This window comes from Callithrix jacchus, chromosome 9 (assembly GCF_049354715.1).
Source record: "Callithrix jacchus isolate 240 chromosome 9, calJac240_pri, whole genome shotgun sequence".
Lineage (NCBI taxonomy): Eukaryota > Metazoa > Chordata > Mammalia > Primates > Cebidae > Callithrix > Callithrix jacchus.
The window spans coordinates 55,109,532-55,129,214 of record NC_133510.1 but is presented as its reverse complement, the minus strand read 5'-3'; the positions used below and the strand labels follow the sequence as shown (position 1 = coordinate 55,129,214).

The window sequence follows — 19,683 nt, the reverse complement described above, 5'->3', positions numbered from 1 at the left end:
CTGAGGTGGGAAGATCACATGAGCCTAGGAGTTTGAGGCTGCAGTAAGCCTATTCACACCACTGCACTCTGCCTGGCTGACAGAGTGAGACCCTGCCTTAAAAAAAAAAAATTTTATTTTTAAGTCAGCCTGCAAGTCAGAGACCATTAGAAGGCTACCTACGGCCTTAGGAAGCCCCATGTTTGATGCATGGCTCCATGAGCCATTGTATCTGTCTCCTGAATCAAGAATCAAAATAATTTGTGAGGTGGCATTAGGTTTACATATTCTGCAGACTATGTAGTTAAAATGTACTCTCTGCTTGGCTGTTTACTTTGAAATTAAGTGTCTGGGTTTCTATACATTAATATTCATTATCAGTCTATGCTTTCCGTCTTTCTGATTATTCTTCAATAGGATATTGAAGAAACGATGAATACAGCTTTGAATGAACTCCGAGAACTGGAGAGACAGAGCACAGCAAAGCATGCCCCTGATGTGGTGCTGGATACCCTGGAACAAGTTAAAAACTCTCCCACCCCTGCCACTTCCACGGAATCTCTCAGCCCTTTGCACAATGTTGCCCTCAGGAGCTCCGAGCCTCAGATTCGACGTAGCACTAGCTCCTCCAGTGACACAATGAGTACTTTCAAGCCTATGGTGGCACCCAGAATGGGCGTGCAGCTGAAGCCTCCAGCCCTTCGGCCAAAACCTGCTGTTCTTCCAAAAACAAATCCTACCATAGGACCTGCCCCACCTTCCCAGGGTCCAACAGACAAGTCTTGCACAATGTAAAAACCAGCTGAGCAAGGCCATGAAGGGAGGTGACTTAAAAAAGAAAATGAATTAGTGACAGAAGTCACTGATCCCTAACGTTCCTTAGTTTTGTGCTTATAACTGGAGATCTTTTGGCTTTTCTATGTTGTCGAGTGTAATGTCTGAGACTAGCTAAATTAACACGGGCATTTGTATTTTGTAATTTTTTTAAATAACTGGACATATGTCATTTTAAGGACAATAGAAACACTTAGACTTACTTGAAAATCCAATGCTGCACCACTTGTAATGAAGGCAACACCGCTCCCCACATTGTACAGTGCGTCTGGTTTAGTGTAGCCCAGGTGAATCAGAAATGTGGGGACCTGAAGGCAGGAGAACCCGAATTCCACACCTCATTGGAGGATAGCCACTGTTGGTCTGTGGCACTTGGGGTAAGGATTGAAAGGTGATAATGGCATTGTATGGTAGCTGACAGTGAGCACCTTCGATTCCATGTGGAGCGGGATTTAGCTCATGCAGAAGACTTGCAGTTGTCTGCATGGGATGATCCCAGCGGGACTGTCAGCCCACACCTCGAGTGGGTTGGATGCCTGCCTCTTTCCTAACGGTCATTTCCCCGGGTCCAGCTTAAAGACTCAGTGGAAATGGGTAGAACCTCTGCTGGTATTGCTTGAACTTAACCTGGGAAAGGAGAGGAAGACACCATCTCCAAAGCTATTAATGCCACTCCTTTAACATGATTAGGCCCCGGAGATTTCAAAGTCCCCTACACTTATGACTAAAAGGATTTGATTTTAAAGACTTTTAGTTACACTACTCCACAAACTCCTCCAAAGATCTGTTGTTCAATAACTGCCTAGAAAATGTTTCTATCTCCCCTAAATCCCTGTGTTCTCCTCTGAGGAAATGAAAGCAAGAAGTACCTGAGGTCTTGGTTCATGCAGTGTTCTCTTTTAACTGAACCACCAAGTCCCGGGCGTGGTGGTGCACCTGTAGGCCCAGCTACTCAGGTGGTTTCCACAGGAGGACGGCTTTGAGCCTAGCCATTTGAGTCCAGCTGGGCAGCATAGTGAGTCCCTGTGTCTTCAAAAACAAAAGCTACGAAGGCCTGATGATCCTAAATTTAAAATCCCAACTGTCCTCTCCATTTGCCTTTGAGCCAACCCCAACCTGGCTCTGCGTAAGAGCCACGCAGGGCTCTCAGCCGGATTACCTGGTGGTTCTCACCCAGTTGTGTACCTCAGAACCACGACTTCTTTTTCTCTTTCTCTTTTCCCTCTTGTTGTTTCGTTTTTTGTTTTTGTACGTGGTCTCTATATAACTCCCATAATCAACTGAACTCTCAGTTAGGGACCCTCTTTCTCTGGCATCCTAGCACACAATTTTTTAAGCCCATATTTATGCTGTATTTTCCCCCATTTTAAGAAAATTTGCTTTGAATTCCATTCTCCTACCAGCAGCAGCTGATGTCACCTGTACACCTATGAGCATTTTATCTACTCTGTCATTGAAGTTACTGATAAAGATTTTTGTTATTGTTGTTGAGAAAAATGTATTTCCCAGAACTGATCCCTCTGGCCCATCGTTAATTTCCTTCTTGATTTTGCTTCAAACTGGCAGCCAATTGCACACGCGCCTAAGAGTTACACAGTGTAGATTTTACTTCCTCAGCCCATGCATGACTGCATTGAGGAGAAGTGAATCAGGATCTGTACTAAAAACCAGATCATTACTTTGATCTCTACCTCAGTTTGCCAATCTAGTCATTCTATTGCAGGAAGAGATTAAAGTGATGAGATATTGTTACCTTTCAAAGTCACACTGCTGGTTGCTTGCCTATAACCTAATTCCACAAATGAATTGAACAGTGGTTTTTTTCCATGTATTTCTAGATACGATCAACTTTTAAAACTCTGAACTTTTAGAGCTATCCTTTTTACCCATTTTGAAAAAAATTGCCCAGGTCAGCACCTTGTCCAGACCCTCCCATTTCTCCTGAGCTTTCAGGGTCCTTCAGCACGTTTGAACACCATGACCCAGCCAGGACTGAGCTCTGAATAGCAGTCCCTTTTAAACAGTCCTCCTTAGGAAGTTTAAACTTTCCTAAATAATCCCCCACTGTTTTTTTTAGGCAGAGTCTCACTCTGTCCCCGAGGCTGGAGTACAGTGGTGCAATTTCATTTCACTGCCACCTCCGCCTCCTGGATTCAAGAAATTCTCCTGTCTCAGCCTCCTGAGTAGCTGGGATTACAGGTACTGCCACCATGCCCAGCTAGAGACAGGGTTTCACCATGTTGGCCAGGCTGGCCTTGAACTCTTGACCTCAGGTGATCCACCTGCCTCGGCCTCCCAAAGTGCTGGGATTACATGCGTGAGCCACCATGCCCGGCCATTCTCCCACTTTTTTAAAATAGTAACAATTCTTAAAAACCATATTCCTTGTTTGATGGAAGAGTAAGATGTTAACAAAGGGCATCAAAGGGGCAGAGGTGTCTTTGAATTTATCATTTTCAATGTCTTTTATGAGCTCCAGCCTTAGCTTTTCAGATCTTCTGCCTGCCTTCTCATTTATTCATCCTTCTATCTGGTCATCCTCTGCCACAGCTACTCTCTCTGGTGCGTCCACCCATGATGAAATGAGGATTGCCTTTCTGTGCTTCCCATCAGGACTCTGCTCTCTTGGCTACAGAGGTTGTGCTGCTGCAGAGCCTCAGAGGCTGTGCCTTCTTTCAGTAAACAGCTCCTAATACTCTCCCATCACTCACTCACTTTACCTGTCTCCATCTTGTTTCTCTATACTCCTGTTGTCACCTTGAGGCTTTTTTTTTTTCAATTCCAAGTGAAGGATATAACCTCAGAGTGAGTGAGGACTCAGTAAAGACTCACCTCTCCTTGTTTGGTTTAGTAAATGTCTTCAGATTCCAGAGATAAGACAAGGTGGCCACTTCACAAAGAATCCAGAGCCATGCTCAGTAAAGCTCATTAAGAGCCCCTGCAGCCAAGAAGGTTCACCTGGTACACAGCCTTCTTCATAGCCACAGAGGCAGCACTCAGGGGAGGTGGGAAGCGGCAGGGAAAGGAGAGAGAAGAAGGAAAATGAGGCCTTGAGGTGTTCCTCCCCCAGTTTCAAGGAGCTTATCAGGCTTCATGTGCAAGTTGGGGAGGGGATCATTTTGATGGGGGTAAATGATGGTTCTACAAAGATTGCCTGACTCCACTTACACAAGAATATGTATTCACAGCTGATAGAACTGTGTGTTCACATCCAATCCACAGAACTCACTGAAGGAGATGCACCAGGTCAGCCTTTTGGACTGGGTTGGGGTTTGGGGAGTGGGTTTTGGGATACAGAGAAATGTACTTAGTACACATTTTCTAATGGGTGTTATGTGAACTGTTAGAACCTGCCGAGTAGCATTTTGTAGAGCTCCATGTTCATGTTCAGTGTCAACACCATTCAACAGCTTTGCACATCTTCATACAACATAATCTGGCTTTGGTGCCCCTCAAGCCACCCAAAGAATAATTTATCACAGAGTCCCACAATCTTTTGCAGTGACCGTGAACAGTTATCAGTGGATATAGAGCTTCAAGAATCAAATTCTATCAGTTAAGGGTTTTCTAACTTTTGCCATTCACCCCCTCCCCCGCAAAAAATGGATTTATAATAAAGAAAGGAAAAGGGGAGTGGGTTGGTAGTGGTGTCCTTAACCTTTAGGAATGACATAGCTCTGGAGTCTACACACAGAAACCTTCATCTCAGCAGCCTTGGAACTCCAAAGTTAAAGAGCCCATGGGTCTCTTGAAGGGGGTTAGAGGATTCAGACTTGGGATGACGTTCATTGATTCCTGACCATAGCCGTGAGAGGCCATGCGTGTAGGAAATGTGCTTGGGACTCAGTCTTGTTTTCCATTACCCACCACAGAAACCCTGAGACACAGAGCCACTTAGAACTGAAGGCGCTACCCATGCCTACATAGAGCTTCCTACTCCAGACCACCTGCCACCCACCTCCTGAGCTGAGAACACAAGCTCCAGCTGGGCTGGAGTGTCACCTTGGTGCAGGGTGCCTTCGGCAAAGTTTTGTCAGATCCATAAAGCAAACTGGAATTTGAGCTTTCACTCACCCTGGTATACTTTCTTAAAAAAAAAAAAAAAAAAAAAAAATCTATGTGGTATAATCAAGATGGATACCTATGTCTTTAAATTGCGTAGGGAATTTTGTATGTTTAAATAACTGTACTGGGTTCCATAATGCTTATCTTAGAAACTCTAGTAAAAGAAAATATATGAACCGTGCATTTGTGAATGCCCCTTTTAGAGCATTCATCCAAGTTCAGTGTGTAGTGATGGTTATTATAGATATTTAAAGTAGAGTAAGTGGCTGTGTTACAGGAGAGACTGCTGTTTACCTACATACTGAAGGGTAGCTCCTGCCCACACAATTAAATCAGTATTGTCCTTTCCTGTCGGTTTGATCAATTGCAGTACCGGTAGCTTCCTGCTTGTGACTGTTACCTAATTGTGTCAATGTACATCTGTAGTATGTACATGTGAAAGTGCCTTTCTATTTTAGAGGAGTTTTAGCCTTGCTCTTGTACTGTTGCCCAGCTCTGTGCCCCACCCCCACATCCTCCTCCCAATTCCTGCTGCCACTCCAGTGATTTGAAGCTTCCGCCCTCTCCCCTACCTTCTCCATCCCCACTGTCCTGTGCCTAGGTGCTCAGTAGTGTCCATCTCGCAGCCCTGTCGGTCCTCAGACTGTCTCGTTTTCCTTGTAGACGTGATTGTGCCTTTCTCACCCCTGTGTCCTCCCATTCCTCTGCATCCGTCCCCACTCACATGCTGCTGACAGCATTGTGCTCTGTACTGCCTCTCACCATTTCATTCCCTCCTCTGAGGTGAAAATAAAGGGGGATGCTTTTACAGTTCTGGAAAGAAAAAAAATGTTTTGTTAATCTGTTGTGACAATGCACTTTTATGTATAGTACTGTACATTTTCGCATGTACCATTACAGGCTTCAGTATACAGTCAGGTTTGTTCTTCACAGTGTATCTTTATAATAAATAAGATAGTTCTGGCCGCCTTTGTCTGCTTCCAGTTTGATGTGCATCTCCGTGGTGTCTTCGTTCCTTTCCTTTTTCTCATCACTACGTTCCTCCTGAGAGCTAGCTTACATTAAATAATGTGAAACTTTTAGCTTTAAAATAATTTTTTATCTCACTTTCATTTCTTGTTCATTTGGAAATAGGGGTCCTGCACAGGGCCCTGCCCATGAAGCTGTGGTTTTTTAGTCATGGTTTGGGGGCTCATGTGTAGTCAGAGAAAAGAGTCTTGGGAGAGTCTTAACTGAGATGCTGAGAGCGCACCAGCTTCCTAAACGTACACTGGAGTTAAATGTTTCCTTTGAGAGAGACTCTGGTATAGTTAACCGCGGCAAGCCCATCTTTGGTTTCATTTGAATAAATTGAAAAATAAGCCTTAGTTTATTTTTCTGTGCTTAGAACTCCCCATGTATTGGTATTTTTCTTTTTTCTTTCTTTTCTTTTCTTTTTTTTTTTTTTTTTGAGCTGGAGTCTCACTCTGTCACCCAGGCTGCAGTACAGCAGCACAATCTCAGCTCACTGCAACCTGTGCCTCTCGGAGTCAAGCGATTCTCCTGCCTCAGCCTCTTGAGTAGCTGGAATTACAGGCACCCGCCACCACACCCAGCTAACTTTTGTATTTTTAGTGGAGATGGAGTTTCACCATGTTATTCAGGCTGGTCTCGAACTCCTGACCTGAAGTGATCTACCCACTTCAGCCTCCCAAGTTCTGGGATTACAGGTATGAGCCACTGCGTCCAGCCAGGTATTTTTCTTTAAATATAAAAAAAGATAACTCAAGGTCTAACAATATGTAAGAGATAGCTTTGTAAAACAATAAAAGTCATGTACCAGATTGAACATTAATAAGAGATGTAAAGTTTAAAAAACATGCAAATCAAGGAAAAACACTTTTTATCAAAGTGAAAAATACAAAAAGTGCACAAATCATTAGTGTGACAATTCTCACAAGCTGACACACTGATGTATCCACCACCCAAATTAAGAAATACCACATTATCAGCATCCCAGAGGCTTCTGTGCTCATGCCTCTACGAATGTAATCAGTATCCTGAGAGTTCACACCATAGTGTGGTTTTACCTGTCATCTTAGCTATCTATAAATGGGTTCATGCAGTGTATGTAGAGTTTGTGTCTGGCTCCTTTTGTTGAAATGTATGTTTGTAAGAGTCGTCATGGTTAGTAAAACAGTTGTTTTTCCATTTTTACTGCTATATAGAATTCCATTACATGAACATGCTCAATATTGTATTTATTTTAGTATTTCCTGATTAAATTTTGGGTAGTATATACAGATATCTTTATACATGGAGAAATGGATGGGGGACCCATCTGTCAAAGGAGTTGTTTCCCAAACTGATGGAATAATGTTGACCTAAGCCATTGACCAGAAGGCCTACTGGAAGGCAAGGATAGTCACTTTTCTTTCTTTCCAAAAAGAACTGTCCCATATAGAGGCTGGAAATATTCATATACAACACTGAAACTAGTTGAAGCTTTTCTTGATGCTTATCAAGTCATGTTCTCCTACCTGATGCTGGATGCTTTTTCTTCAATGCCCACTTTAGGACCAGAGAGTTGGATTTAGAGGCTATCCCACCAGGAACAAATGCCCAAATCAGACTGAGAGGTGTTCCAGGAAAGACTCCAACATCCTGCTACCCTCAAATCTAAGCTCCTCAGACTGCCACAACCATCTGTGTTGAGAAAATTGTGTCTGCCTCCCCATCCCTCACTCACGAACCAGAGTCCCATCGGGGTGTGACTGGTTGTCAGCTCCCACAGTTCATATCCCTGCACCCTATTCTTACAAAGGCAGGGCAAGGGAGTTTTCTGAATTCTGCCTTGAGTAGTTGGGACTCCTAAAAAAGAAAATTCCCAAGTTTGACCTAGAGTGTCAAAAAGGTCCTAAAAGCCTGAAATGATGGTAAATTTTACCCACAGGCCATATTACGGGCGCCCGCTACCACACCCAGCTAATTTTTGTATTTTTAGTGGAGACAGGATTCCACCATGTTGTCTCAAACTCCTGTCCTGAAGTGATCCACCCTGGAAAATATTGGGAAACTGAGGCATGGGTTGCCGATTCATTGAAGTTTAGTAACTGAGTTTGAATTAGGACCAGATTTTTGGCTTACTTACACTATAGTATAAGTAAATATGTATTTAAACTTTAGTATTTTGGCTCACTTAATAATCACAGTGAAGTTCATCAGTTCTTCAGTAGCCTTTTACAACATAGTAAATAGAAAACTTGCCTTCTATAATAAAAAATAAAAACAAAATAGTTTTTCTATCAAGGTCAGTCTCAGCAAGAGAAACGGAACTGAGCTGCATATCAAAACGTGCTTGTGTGCATGTGTACGAGTGTGGGTGAGGGGTGGGGAGGGCTTGGGAAGAGAGATTGATCCTCCTGCAGTCCTGAAACAACATGCCTTGTTCAGTATTAACATCTTGAAGACAGTTATGGCAGCATGATCCAGGAGATCGCCAGCTCTAGGATATTTGCAATCCAATTCTGGTGACTTATGGATGCATCCTTCACACCCAGCAGCTCTCTATCAGGGGTGCTTCCAAGGGTCAATGGATTTCTTTCAGCTGCTTGGCTGTGCAGCTGAAGTTAGAATTTTTGATGGATTACCCTCTCAGTGATGGTGTATTGTACTAATCTTCTCTTTGACATATCCAAGGAATCCCTTGTATAAAAATCATGTCCCTCTAAATGCAAGTTGATGATGATGTCAATAAGCCAAGGGAGAAGGAAACCTCTTCAGTAGTCCGGTGGCATATTCAGAATTGTACAATGACATGACATTAACTCAAAAATGAGGTTTGAGATTCTAGGCTTTCAGTGGACTGCATCCATTTTAACCAAAAAAATGGAGGCTCATACCTGTAATCCCAGCACTTTGGGAGGCTGAGGCAGGCAGATCACCTGAAGTGGGGAGTTCAAGGCCAGCCTGACCAACATGGAGAAACCCCATCTCTACTAAAAAATACAAAATTAGCCCCATCTCTACTAAAGTTATGTGGCACATTCCTGTAATCCCAGCTACTCTGGAAGCTGAGGCAGGAGAATCACTTGAACCCAGTAGGTGGAGGTTGCAGTGAGCCAAGATCACACCATTGCACTCCAGCCTTGCAAGAGTGAAACTCCATCTCAGAAAAAAATAAAAGAGAGAGAGAGAGAGAGAGACTGAGAGAGAGAGAGAGAGACTGAGGCTGGAGCATCAACTGAGGCCAGGAGTTCAAGACCAGCCTGGGCAATGAACTCAACACAAAAAATACGAATTTTTGAATTTTTTGTGTTTGAGATCCCATCTTTACCAAAAAAATACAGAAATTAGCCAGACATAGTAGCACATGCTGTAGCCCTAGGTACTTAGGAGGCCAAAGCAGGAATATTGCTTGAGCCCAGATGTTGGAGGCTGCAGTGAGCTATGACTGCACCACTGCACTCCAACCTCAGTGGAAGAGTGAGATGATGTCTCAAAAACGAAAACAAAAGGCGACGTGTTCAAGATTTGTAATAGAAAATAGAAACTGCCATTTGAATTTTGGTCTGTGAGTCAAAGATTATTACTGTGTTAGTAACTAAATATTAGCAGATGCATTAGGAAAAGAAATTTTAAGTAAGCCAAAAATCTATTATATAGTCCTAATTCAAACTCAGTTACCAGACTTCAACAAATTACCAACCCAGGCCTCCATTTCCCAAACAGAAAAAATAATACTACATTTTACTATCTTGTCTTCTAATCCTTACACCATCTTATTTTTTAGCAGAGTCAAACTGATATTCTGTGTATAGTTGTGTATCCTTGGGTTTTTCTCCCTTACGGCAATTCACACTAGGAATCTCAGTCAACATGATTTTTTAATAGCTGTATAATATTCTAGCATATGAACACATCATTATTTAATCATTTTCCTGTCACTAAGTGAGCCTGTTGGAAGGTTTTGCTTTTTTCAATTGAATGTTATGTTGTGGTGAGCAGCTCTATGTATAACAGTATCTGTATTTGGATCATAAAGTCAGCATTGACTCCAATAAGTGAAATCACTGGATCAAAGGGTACAAGTATCTGTAAGGCTCGTGACAAATATTGCCAAGTTGTTTTCCTGAAGGTTGTACAAATTTACATCCCTGCCAGGAATGCATAACTGTACACAAGTATATCACATTTTCATTTGTTTCTTTACCAGTGTAGCAGGTGAATGATAAGCTCAGTGCAAATTCTCAGCCATCTGTTAATGCACATACCCACACTTCCACAGTACAGATCTCTATTTCACTCACCTGTATGTTCTAAACTTCAGATGGCTCTTCCCCTTCCACCCCACCCAAGACGGAGTCTTGCTCTGTCACCCAGGCTGGAGTGCAGTGGCGCAATCTTGGCTCACTGAAACCTCCACCTCCCGGGTTCAAGCAATCATCCTGCTTCAGTCTCCTGAGTAGCTGGGATTACAGATGTCTGCCACCGCGCCTGGCTAATTTTTGTATTTTTAGTAGAGATGGGGTTTCACCATGTCAGCCAGGCTGGTCTCGAATTCCTGACCTCGTGATCTGCCTGTCTCAGCCTCCCAAAGTGCTGGGATTACAGGCGTGAGCCACCACGCCCAGCTGAGATGACTCTATTGTTTCAGCTGAACATCAGCAGAGATTTTCCTCAGGCACCTTAAGTTCAACAGACCCCAAAAGTAAACCTACTTACTTTCATTCCAAAATATATTCTGCAGCCCCTCCACATCCTCCAATCTGTTCCACCACCTATCTCTGCTCTAACCTAATTCTGTGTGCCATTCCCCTTGCCACAACTATTGCCAGAGTTTCCAAGGTGGTGTGCCTACGCCCACTGTCTCCTCCTTGAAAGGATTATCTACACTGCTGCCAATAAATAATCTTTCTTAAAAACAAAATAAGAAACCTAACAATCATTGAAAATGTATCATGTACTGACATTGTTTTCTTCAACATGTTAAACGTTAATAGCCAACAGGTATTGAGAACCAGACTCCATGCTACAAATGTTAATCCTCACAAGACAGCCACAGTTATTATCATCATCTTTACACATAAGAAAATTAAGCCTCAGGGGTTAAACATTAGCCCTGGTCACGGAGGTAGATAGTGACAGCAGGATTTGATTCCAAGCCATCTGGTGCCAGAGGCTACACTCGTAACCACTGCTGCCTTCTGACCTCTGTAAGGTGTCATTGCCCTGCTCTAAAGCCATACGCGGCTCCCCACTGCTGCAGGATGGCATACTACTGTGTCTTATTCATCTTTGTATCTTCAAGCCTCACGCATCACTAACTAAATAGCAAATTGACGGAACTGAAATGAATTCACTGTCTGCTGCTTTGACCTCAGCCTGCCACTTCAGCCTTCCTGCCACCAACTCCTCTTCAGAACCTGGAGTTTCAGCCACACCAGGCTACTTTTCTTAAGAATGCGATGCTGCATGCTTTCTCCGCATACTTCATGCCATTTCTCAGCCTAAAATGGCCCCTATTTCATCCTGATTACTGCCTGTTGAAATTAGTTTCATCGTTCCAAACCTAACAAAAAGGTTACATCCTTCACAAAGCTTTCCCCAAACCTCCCAGCTGGCATTAATTGTTCTGTTACACTTTACTTTCATTGAACCAGGCTCCCTTCTGGGGATCTAGCTGTGAATGAGACACACAAGGTTCCTGGTTTCATGGAATGTACTTCCTGGTATGATTTTTTTAAAAAGCACTAAATAAGCCAACAGATAAATTGGCAAAATAATTTCAGTTGTTAATAACTGCTTTAAAAAGCAAAAGTAAACAAACAGGGTGATTGAATTTGGAGTGTCTGGGAGAAGGACTTTAGGTGGGACAGCTTGAATGTCACCTTGGATGTAGTAGCATTTGAGCTAAGATCTGAATAATGGGAAGGAACCAGCCATGTGAAAAGGAAGAGAAAGACCCAAGCAAAAGGAACTGCACACGAGAACACAGGGCCATGCTGTAACTACACTACCATAAGCAAGAAGCCCTGGAGATGAAAATAAAGCCCAGAGCATGGACAGAGATCAGACTTGGAGGCCAAAGTAAAGTATGTAAAATTAGCTGTGCTTGCTGCACACCTGTAATCCCAGCTACTTGGGAAGCTAAAGCTGGTGAATAACTTGAACCCGGGAGACGGAGGTGCAGTGACCCAAGATCACGCCACTGAGTGACTGCCTGGGTGACAGAGTGAGATTTCATCTAAAATATATACATATCAAGGTACTTAGATGTCATTCTAAGTTCAAGGAAAGCCATTGGAAGGTTCCAAGCAGGAATATGACGTCTATATGGTTAAAAGATCACTCCTCCAAACCACAATAAGATATCACCTCACACCCATTAAAATGGCCACTCTTAAATGATCAGACAAACCCCAGAAAATAACCAAGCCTTGGCAAGGGTGTGGAGAAATTGGCACCCTTGTGCACTGTTGGTGGGAATGTAAAATGGTACAGCCACTAAGAAAAACAGTATGGAATTTCCTCAAAACATTACAAACAAAATCCTCATATGATCCACCAAGCCCACTCTGAGTACATACCCAAAAGAATTGAAAACAGAAAAGATGGAACGATCCAAGATGGCCGATCGCTGACATCTCAGGATTGCAGCTCCCAGAGAAAGCTCAGAGAACGAGAGGACGCCACACTTTCAGACAAATTTTGGTTGCTCACAGAATAGAAGATTCCCAGTGGAGGAGCTCCACGGGTTGCCAGGGCAACTCTTGTGGCCAGCGCAGCAGTTATGCTGGCATCTCGGCACGGCAGCTCTTGGTGCAGAGTAAACGGGACTGGTTCCCCTTCTGACCAAGGTTTGGAGCTCCGGGAAGGCAGAGTCGCCTATTACAGACTCAAGAAGGAAGCCAGACTGGAGATTCCCAGGCAGAAAAGCACCATCAGTCTTAACGCCGCTGTTTTGGCTGGCGCACTGGGTTGCTCATATTTCGGCCCTGGGAATTAACAACTTGGACGTCCACTCAGACACCTAATTTGAAAGTTGGTAATTACAATGACGACAGGTGGATACATCTACAATGATGGGAGGAAACCAGTGTAAAAAGGCTAAGAATACTCAAAATCAGAATGCCTCTCCCTCTAAAGAGGATCACAGTTCCTCATCAACAAGGGAACAAGACTTGATGGAGAACGAGCACATCCCATTAACAGAATCAGGCTTCAGAAGATGGATAATAAGAAACTTCTGTGAGTTAAAAGAACATGTTGTAGCCCAATGTAAAGAAACTAGGAACTTTGAAAAAAGAAGGAATTCCTGTCATATTCCATAGTATGGATGAACCTTTTTTTTTAACCCCTGCCCTCTGGAGAACATGCTGCATGTCGAGTGTCTAGGGGGCTGAGGGGCCCCTCCAGTCCAGGGAGGGGACCAGGGACAAGAGGAGTCCTGTTTGGCTGGTGTCATCAGGAATGCATCTTGGAGGGAACATTCTGCCTAAGCTTAAATGACAGAGGAGACCAGACACTGTGGATCACGCCTGTAATCCCAGCACTTTGGGAGGCCGAGGGTGGCGGATCACCTGGGGTCAGGAGTTTGAGACCAGCTTGGCCAACATGGTGAAACCCCGTCTCTACTAAAAATACAAACATTAGCCAGGTGTGGCGGTGGGCGCCTGTAATCCCAGCTACAGGAGGCGGAAGAATTGCTTGAACCTGAGAGGTGGTGGTTACAGTGAGCTGAGATGGTATCACTGCACTCCAGCCTGGGTGATAGAATGAGACCCTTTTGGATGAACCTTAAGGATACTATGCTAAGTGAAATAAGCCGATCAATAAAGGACAAACATTGCATGATTCTACTGTGAAATATCTAAAGCAGCCAAACTCATAAACAGAAAGCTGAATGGTGATTGCCAGGGACTGGGATGAGGAAGAAGACGGAAACTGTGGTTCGGTGGTTACAGGGTTTCAGTTTTGCAAGATAAAAAGTTTTAAAGATCTGCTGTACAACAGTATGCATGCAAATAACATCACATTAAAAATGTTAAGACGGTACATTTTATACTATCTATGTTTTTTAACCCAATTTAAAAGTCACTATAAATGCTGTAGTGGAGTTTGGGGACCCAGAAGTGGGGAGAAGCTTGGGAGGGAATGGCAAGAGGGAAGTGAGAGATCACAATTAAGGAGCAACAGCAGGAGATGAGGGTGGCTGGGACTAGATCATCTGATAGAAAGAGAGGAAGAGATGAATTAGGAGTTCATTTTAGAGTTAAAGTCAACAGGATTTGCTAATAAATTAAATATGGGAATAAAGAAAGGAAAGAATCAAGAGTGGCTCCTAGGTTTTATTTGTTTGAGCAAATGGGTGGAATATATTGATATTTACTTAGAAAGAAAGATGGGAAAGGAAGAAGTTGGCCAGGACCTGCGACCAAGAATTCAGGTTTGAACTTAGTTAAGATGGGTATTAGACTTCCAAGTGGAGGAGTCTAGGAGGCAGATGGACTTGAAGCTTAGAGGGGCTTTCTGGCCAGAAGATGTAAATTTGATATTTAAAGCTATAGGAGGAGATCTCCTGGAAAGAGGAGGAGAAAGGAAGGAGCAGAGCACATAACCAAGCCCTGGAGAGCCCAACTTGGAGAGCTTGGGTGGAGTGAGGAGCTGGCAGAGTAGACAGAAGGAGCAGCCAGGGCAGAGGAGGAAAACCAGGAGGATGTAATATGATTGGTACCCAGAGAAGAAGTGACTGGCATTTGTAGTGTGCATTTGTTGACGCAAATATGATGATAATAAAAATAGCTAACATTTACTAAATATTTTCCTTCCTTCCTTCCTTCCTTCCTTCCTTCCTTCCTTCCTTCCTTCCCTTCCCTTCCCTTCCCTTCCCTTCCCTTCCCTTCCCTTCCTTCCTCCCTCTCTCTCTCTTTCTTTCTTTCTTCTTTTTTTCAGTCCTACTCTGTCACCCAGGCTGGAGTGCAGGGGTGTGATCTTGGTTCACTGCAACCTCTACCTCCCAGGCTCAAGTGATCCTCCCACCTCAGTCTCCCCAGTAGCTGGGATTACAGGTGCATGCCACCATATCCAGCTAATTTTTGTACTTTTTGTAGAGATGGAGTTTTGCCATGTTGCTTGTTAAAAATATTTAACAAGCTCAGGAATCATTATTATCCCCATTTTTCAGATTAAAACAAACAAACAAAAGCTGAGGTTTAAGGAAGTTATCCCTTGGGAAATCACACAGCTAACAAAAGTTGAGCCAGTATCTGGACCTAGGTCTATTGCCTACAGAGCCCCACATTTAACTACGATTATCTTGCCTCTTTATTGCTCCACACACTTGAAGTATAAATTTTTAAAGACATTTTGTTCTTTTTTGTATCCTTCAGAATTTATTGAATCCTGATTATTTTTTCCTAAATGTTGATTTTGCAGACTCATTTGCAGGAAGAACAATGTCAGGCAGAGGGAAGGAACTGAATGATTATTTTTAATAAATTTGTAGATGTTAATATAATTTACTTATTTGCAATTTTCATAGCTATACAGTATTCTATCCCATTTCCAGTGTTTTTGCACTTTTAGTAGCAAATACTCTGAATCTCTGCGTATGTTACTCATTTTCTATCATCCTATTCCATGTGATGGATACCCAAGGGTACTCATCTATGGGATGACAAGGTATAAGCATGTTTCCAGGTGCCCTGACCCAAGATTAGGGGTTTTGTCAAAGGCAAAGCTAAAAGGAAATGATACAATAAAAGAATATTTACGTCAGTTAGATCTGTTAATCTAGCCTATTACACCAAGTACAACAGGGAATGATAAGCCATCTATCTTAACGTGCATGGTTGGGGCCTCGAGTAAAGTGGGCTCCAGCAATGAGTGTTAGTACACATGAAAACTCACATTTGCCCTGTTCCCTACGGCTTTGGGCTGCTGCATCACTGCGGTTTAATAGGAGGAAGGCTGATGAAAATGTTACCAACTGCCAGCGGTCAATGGAGAAAGATCGCACTTCTCTAGGAGAGATTACCTTCTCTTTCCTAGAGTGGTGGGGGAATAAGGCATCACATTCTCTGAACTGAGAGTCCTTCACAGCCAGGCCTGCATACTCATGCTTTGGGACCAGCAAGTGGATGGTTTGATATGGTGGCTTCACCTCCGAAAAAAAGGGGCATTCCTGGCAGGAGAAAGGGTGTTACAGAAGAAGATCAGCGATAGTACACATGCCCTCCCATAGAGCGAGGTGGCTTCCCCCGCTTCAACACTCCTTCAGACTCCCACATACCAAAGGAATGTGTCAATCTCTAAATTCATCTTTTACTGAACAAACAGTTATGAGGGTTACCATATGTTTGACACTGTAAGAAGAGCTGGAACAGGGCCCCAAACACTATAGTGCAAATATCTGTTTACACATCTGTATTAGAGTAACTGATGCTAGCTGCTGTAACAAACCCCCCAGACTCAGTAACACGATCAAGCTGTATTTCTCCACACCACGGCCTGGTGTGGGGCAGGCAGCTGACTTGGGGTTCTGGGCTCCTTCCATTTTTTTGTCACTGCCATCTTAGTATGTAGCCGCCATGAAGAGAAAGCACACGCAATGAGGTGAGGTTTTATGTCTCGGTATGGAGGAGACGCGAATCACTACTGCATATGTCTGAGTCACATGGCAAGGGAAGCCAGGAATGTCATCTTCCTATAATGCAAGAAGAAGAATCCAGGGCCAAGCATAGTGGCTCATGCCTGTAACCCCTGCACTTTGTGAGGCGGAGATAAGAGGGTTGCTTGAGTCCAGGTGAGGATTAAAGGAGAGCAATCACACACTGCCTGGTGCATAGCTAGCGCTCAATTACTGTGCTATAATCAATATTACTAAATTGTCTAGGATTAGACATTCCTAAATTAAAACTATTTTGAGATGTCGATCACCATCTGCTGGGCTCTGTCCTGCAAACTCTGACTCAGTGACGGATGAATAAAATACACTCACACACTGAGTCCAGTGAACGGGTGGGCTAGGGAGGTCGTCAGCTGCTCTCAGATGATAATAACAATCAATGTTCCATTTCTGCATGCAGCTGGAAGCAAGATGGGGTTCCTAGTGGTTCTGGACTTTCACTATTTACATAGGCATCCTTTTCCTTTCCTTTTCTTTTTTTAAATGTACATACTATGGATCTATATTGTGACTTAGCTTTTAGCACCTCACAAAAGTCTGCTTGTTTTAGTCCCACGAGCGTCTACAGCTTTCTTAGATCATTGCGGGGAAGAGGCTTTTAGGGTGGATGTTTATACCACACTTAAGAAAGAATTCTGTCTGCTCTGGTGAGCAAGAAAGACAGTTAAAGACCAAAAAAAAAAAAAAAAAAAAAAAAAAGAAGTCAATAATCTTCTAAAAAGGAAAACATATCCTCTCACTTCCCCACTCAAACCCCCAATGACATTGAACCCTTAAATGCAGATAAGCCAAAACAATATATAACCCTGGACTTATCAGTTTTACATGCTAATGCATTTTCTTTGTCTTTAACTCAAGGTGGTTTGAGTTGTCACTTGCAAGAGTTTAGATTAACACAGACACCAAATTATTAACAGTAATTATCTTCTAGTAGTAAGATCACAGGTGACTGCTTACTTTTCCTTTCTGTTTTGCTTTTTAGTATTGACAACAAAATTCCTAATGTTTCAATAAAAGAAAAACTAAGATATTATTTTAATGTATAAAGGAGAGAGACGGAACGTCACTGGGGATGGAGAGCTGACGGACACCCAATCATCACCCTAAGAAAGGGATCTGGACCCTTCGTGGCAATCTCCACTCCCTACTCCATTTCTGGGGTTCTCTCAAACCCCACCCTCTCCCACCCCCACCACTCATGTTTCTTCCATAATCCAATGTTTAAATCCATGGATATGGAATAGCATTAATGATTTCTGAGAGTCTCTGACAAGTCTGTGATTTTCAGAATGACCACTATTGCTGCTTGGGCCATAATTTAACTCTAATTAAAACTAAGATTGGTGCTGTATTTTTCTGTGCAAGAGAAAAGCACAGAACATGAGAAATTCTTTTTTCTTTCCAGTAAACATTGTCATACTTAAAGAAAAAGAGAGCACTATTGAAGGGACTTTGGACATGGAGAGCTAGAAGTTCCATTAAAGTCAGTTTGAACCTGTATAGCATGTTCCATTGTAAAGAAGAAAAAGAAATGGGCTTAATTTGCTGCTGCAAAGAGTCGTTCACCTAGCTCCTCATTCAAGGAATTGACGCTATTACCATGAGAAGTCATGAAATGTATCTGGGGACTGACTCATCTGGGGCTCCCTGAGATAGGCTCCGGAGCTCTCTGAAAATCTGGATAACAATTTGGGACCTGTGGCCATCTCAAAGTTCTTGTCTGTGACCAGTATGTCTGGGCAGAGCACAAAGAGTATCAGCATTCATCTTGGTAAGCAAAAGACACTGACTCTGGATGATTTATGCAAAAGGTGAATTTATTTGAAGGTTAATAGTTCAGAGAACCTGCAGGAAGACCAGAGAATTAGGCTTGAGGGTCCCCTAGCTAGGAACTCACTTAGGGTTATGCCACAGAAATGATTAGAACACGTCATTGCCTCTGTCACTGTCCCTGGACCCAGACCCAGCAGCCAGTATCTACCATCCCCAACACTGTCTCAAGGAAGGAAGGAAGGAAATAAAAAAGAAGGGAGGGAGGGAGGGAGGGAAGGAAGGAAGGAAGGAAGGAAGGAAGGAAGGAAGGAAGGAAGGAAGGAAGGAAGGAAGGAAGGGAGAGGAGGGAGAGAGGGAGGGAGAAAGGGAGGAGGTAAGGGAGAGAGGAGAGGGAGGAGAGAAGGGAGGGAGGGAGAGAGAGGGAGGGAGGAAAAAAGGAAGGGAAGAAGAAAAAAGAAGGATTAAAGGAAGAAGGAAGATCGGAGAGAATAAGAAAGGAAGGAACAAAGAAAGGAAGTGAGGAGGGAAACAGGAAATGAGGGAGGGAGGAAAGAAAGAAAAAGATTGCCTAACTAGAACACCAAGCCAGTTGCTGGTGGTACCTTTGTGCCCTTTCTTCCCTGCAGGGGATATTGCTAGTAACACCTTCCTAATGGATTATTTCTTATAGGTTGATTGGGAGCCCTGAACACACTGAGTCTGCTTCAAGCAAGATGAGCAGTTCTCACTTCATGGGCACCTCTTCACTTCCTGCTAGAGCCTTCCAGCATGACATCATAGAGTGATCACTGCCTTCACTTCCTTTGGCTGAAGCCCATCTGCTGTATCTTCTTTGAAGGCAAAGAAGCTATTTTAATAAAGCCCAAGGAGGTTATGCAAAAGGTGAATTTATTTAAAGCTTAAATTTCAGAGAACCTGCAGGAAGACCAAGGAGGTTAGCAAGAAATTATTTCTGCTCCAGAATGTGGGCTCTGTTTTCAGATCATCTAAGAGAACCTAGCAATCTAGACTTGGTGTAAATCTGAAAATCATTCCAATCTTGCATCTTAACCTTTAGTTTGTAATCCCTAAGGGAACTTAGTCCAAGAAGAGGCCTTAAAAAATTGTGGATTTCTGCTCCCCACCCCCACCCCATCTGCTGTCCCTGCCTTGTTTAATAACACCTTACTTCTCACAAATCCCTTCTGATGTTGTCCACCTCACTAGGCTAAGGAAACCCAGCGTATGCTCCCAGGAACATTAAGAGATTGCTTCCTTACCACACCCCTTATTACTCTTGTGCCCTAACACTGCAGAGAATGGTGTAGTCTAGGATTTCATAAAGCTTGCTACCATTTCTTTTAGATCCCAGCCAGGGGGTTGCT

General features: G+C 43.2%; 1 protein-coding gene across 4 annotated transcripts in view; it reads left to right on the top strand.

Moving 5' to 3' along the window:
- Positions 1-5,843, top strand: part of SRGAP1 (SLIT-ROBO Rho GTPase activating protein 1) — a 334,709-nt gene extending 328,866 nt beyond the window's left edge. For all 4 annotated transcript variants that reach the window (XM_009004152.5, XM_002752697.6, XM_078336139.1 and 1 more), the window contains exon 22: positions 397-5,843. In XM_009004152.5, coding sequence (XP_009002400.1) covers positions 397-774 — 378 coding nt within the window. In that variant the 3' untranslated portion in view covers positions 775-5,843. The remainder of the gene's footprint in view (positions 1-396) is intronic.
- Positions 5,844-19,683: the final 13,840 nt, after the last annotated feature.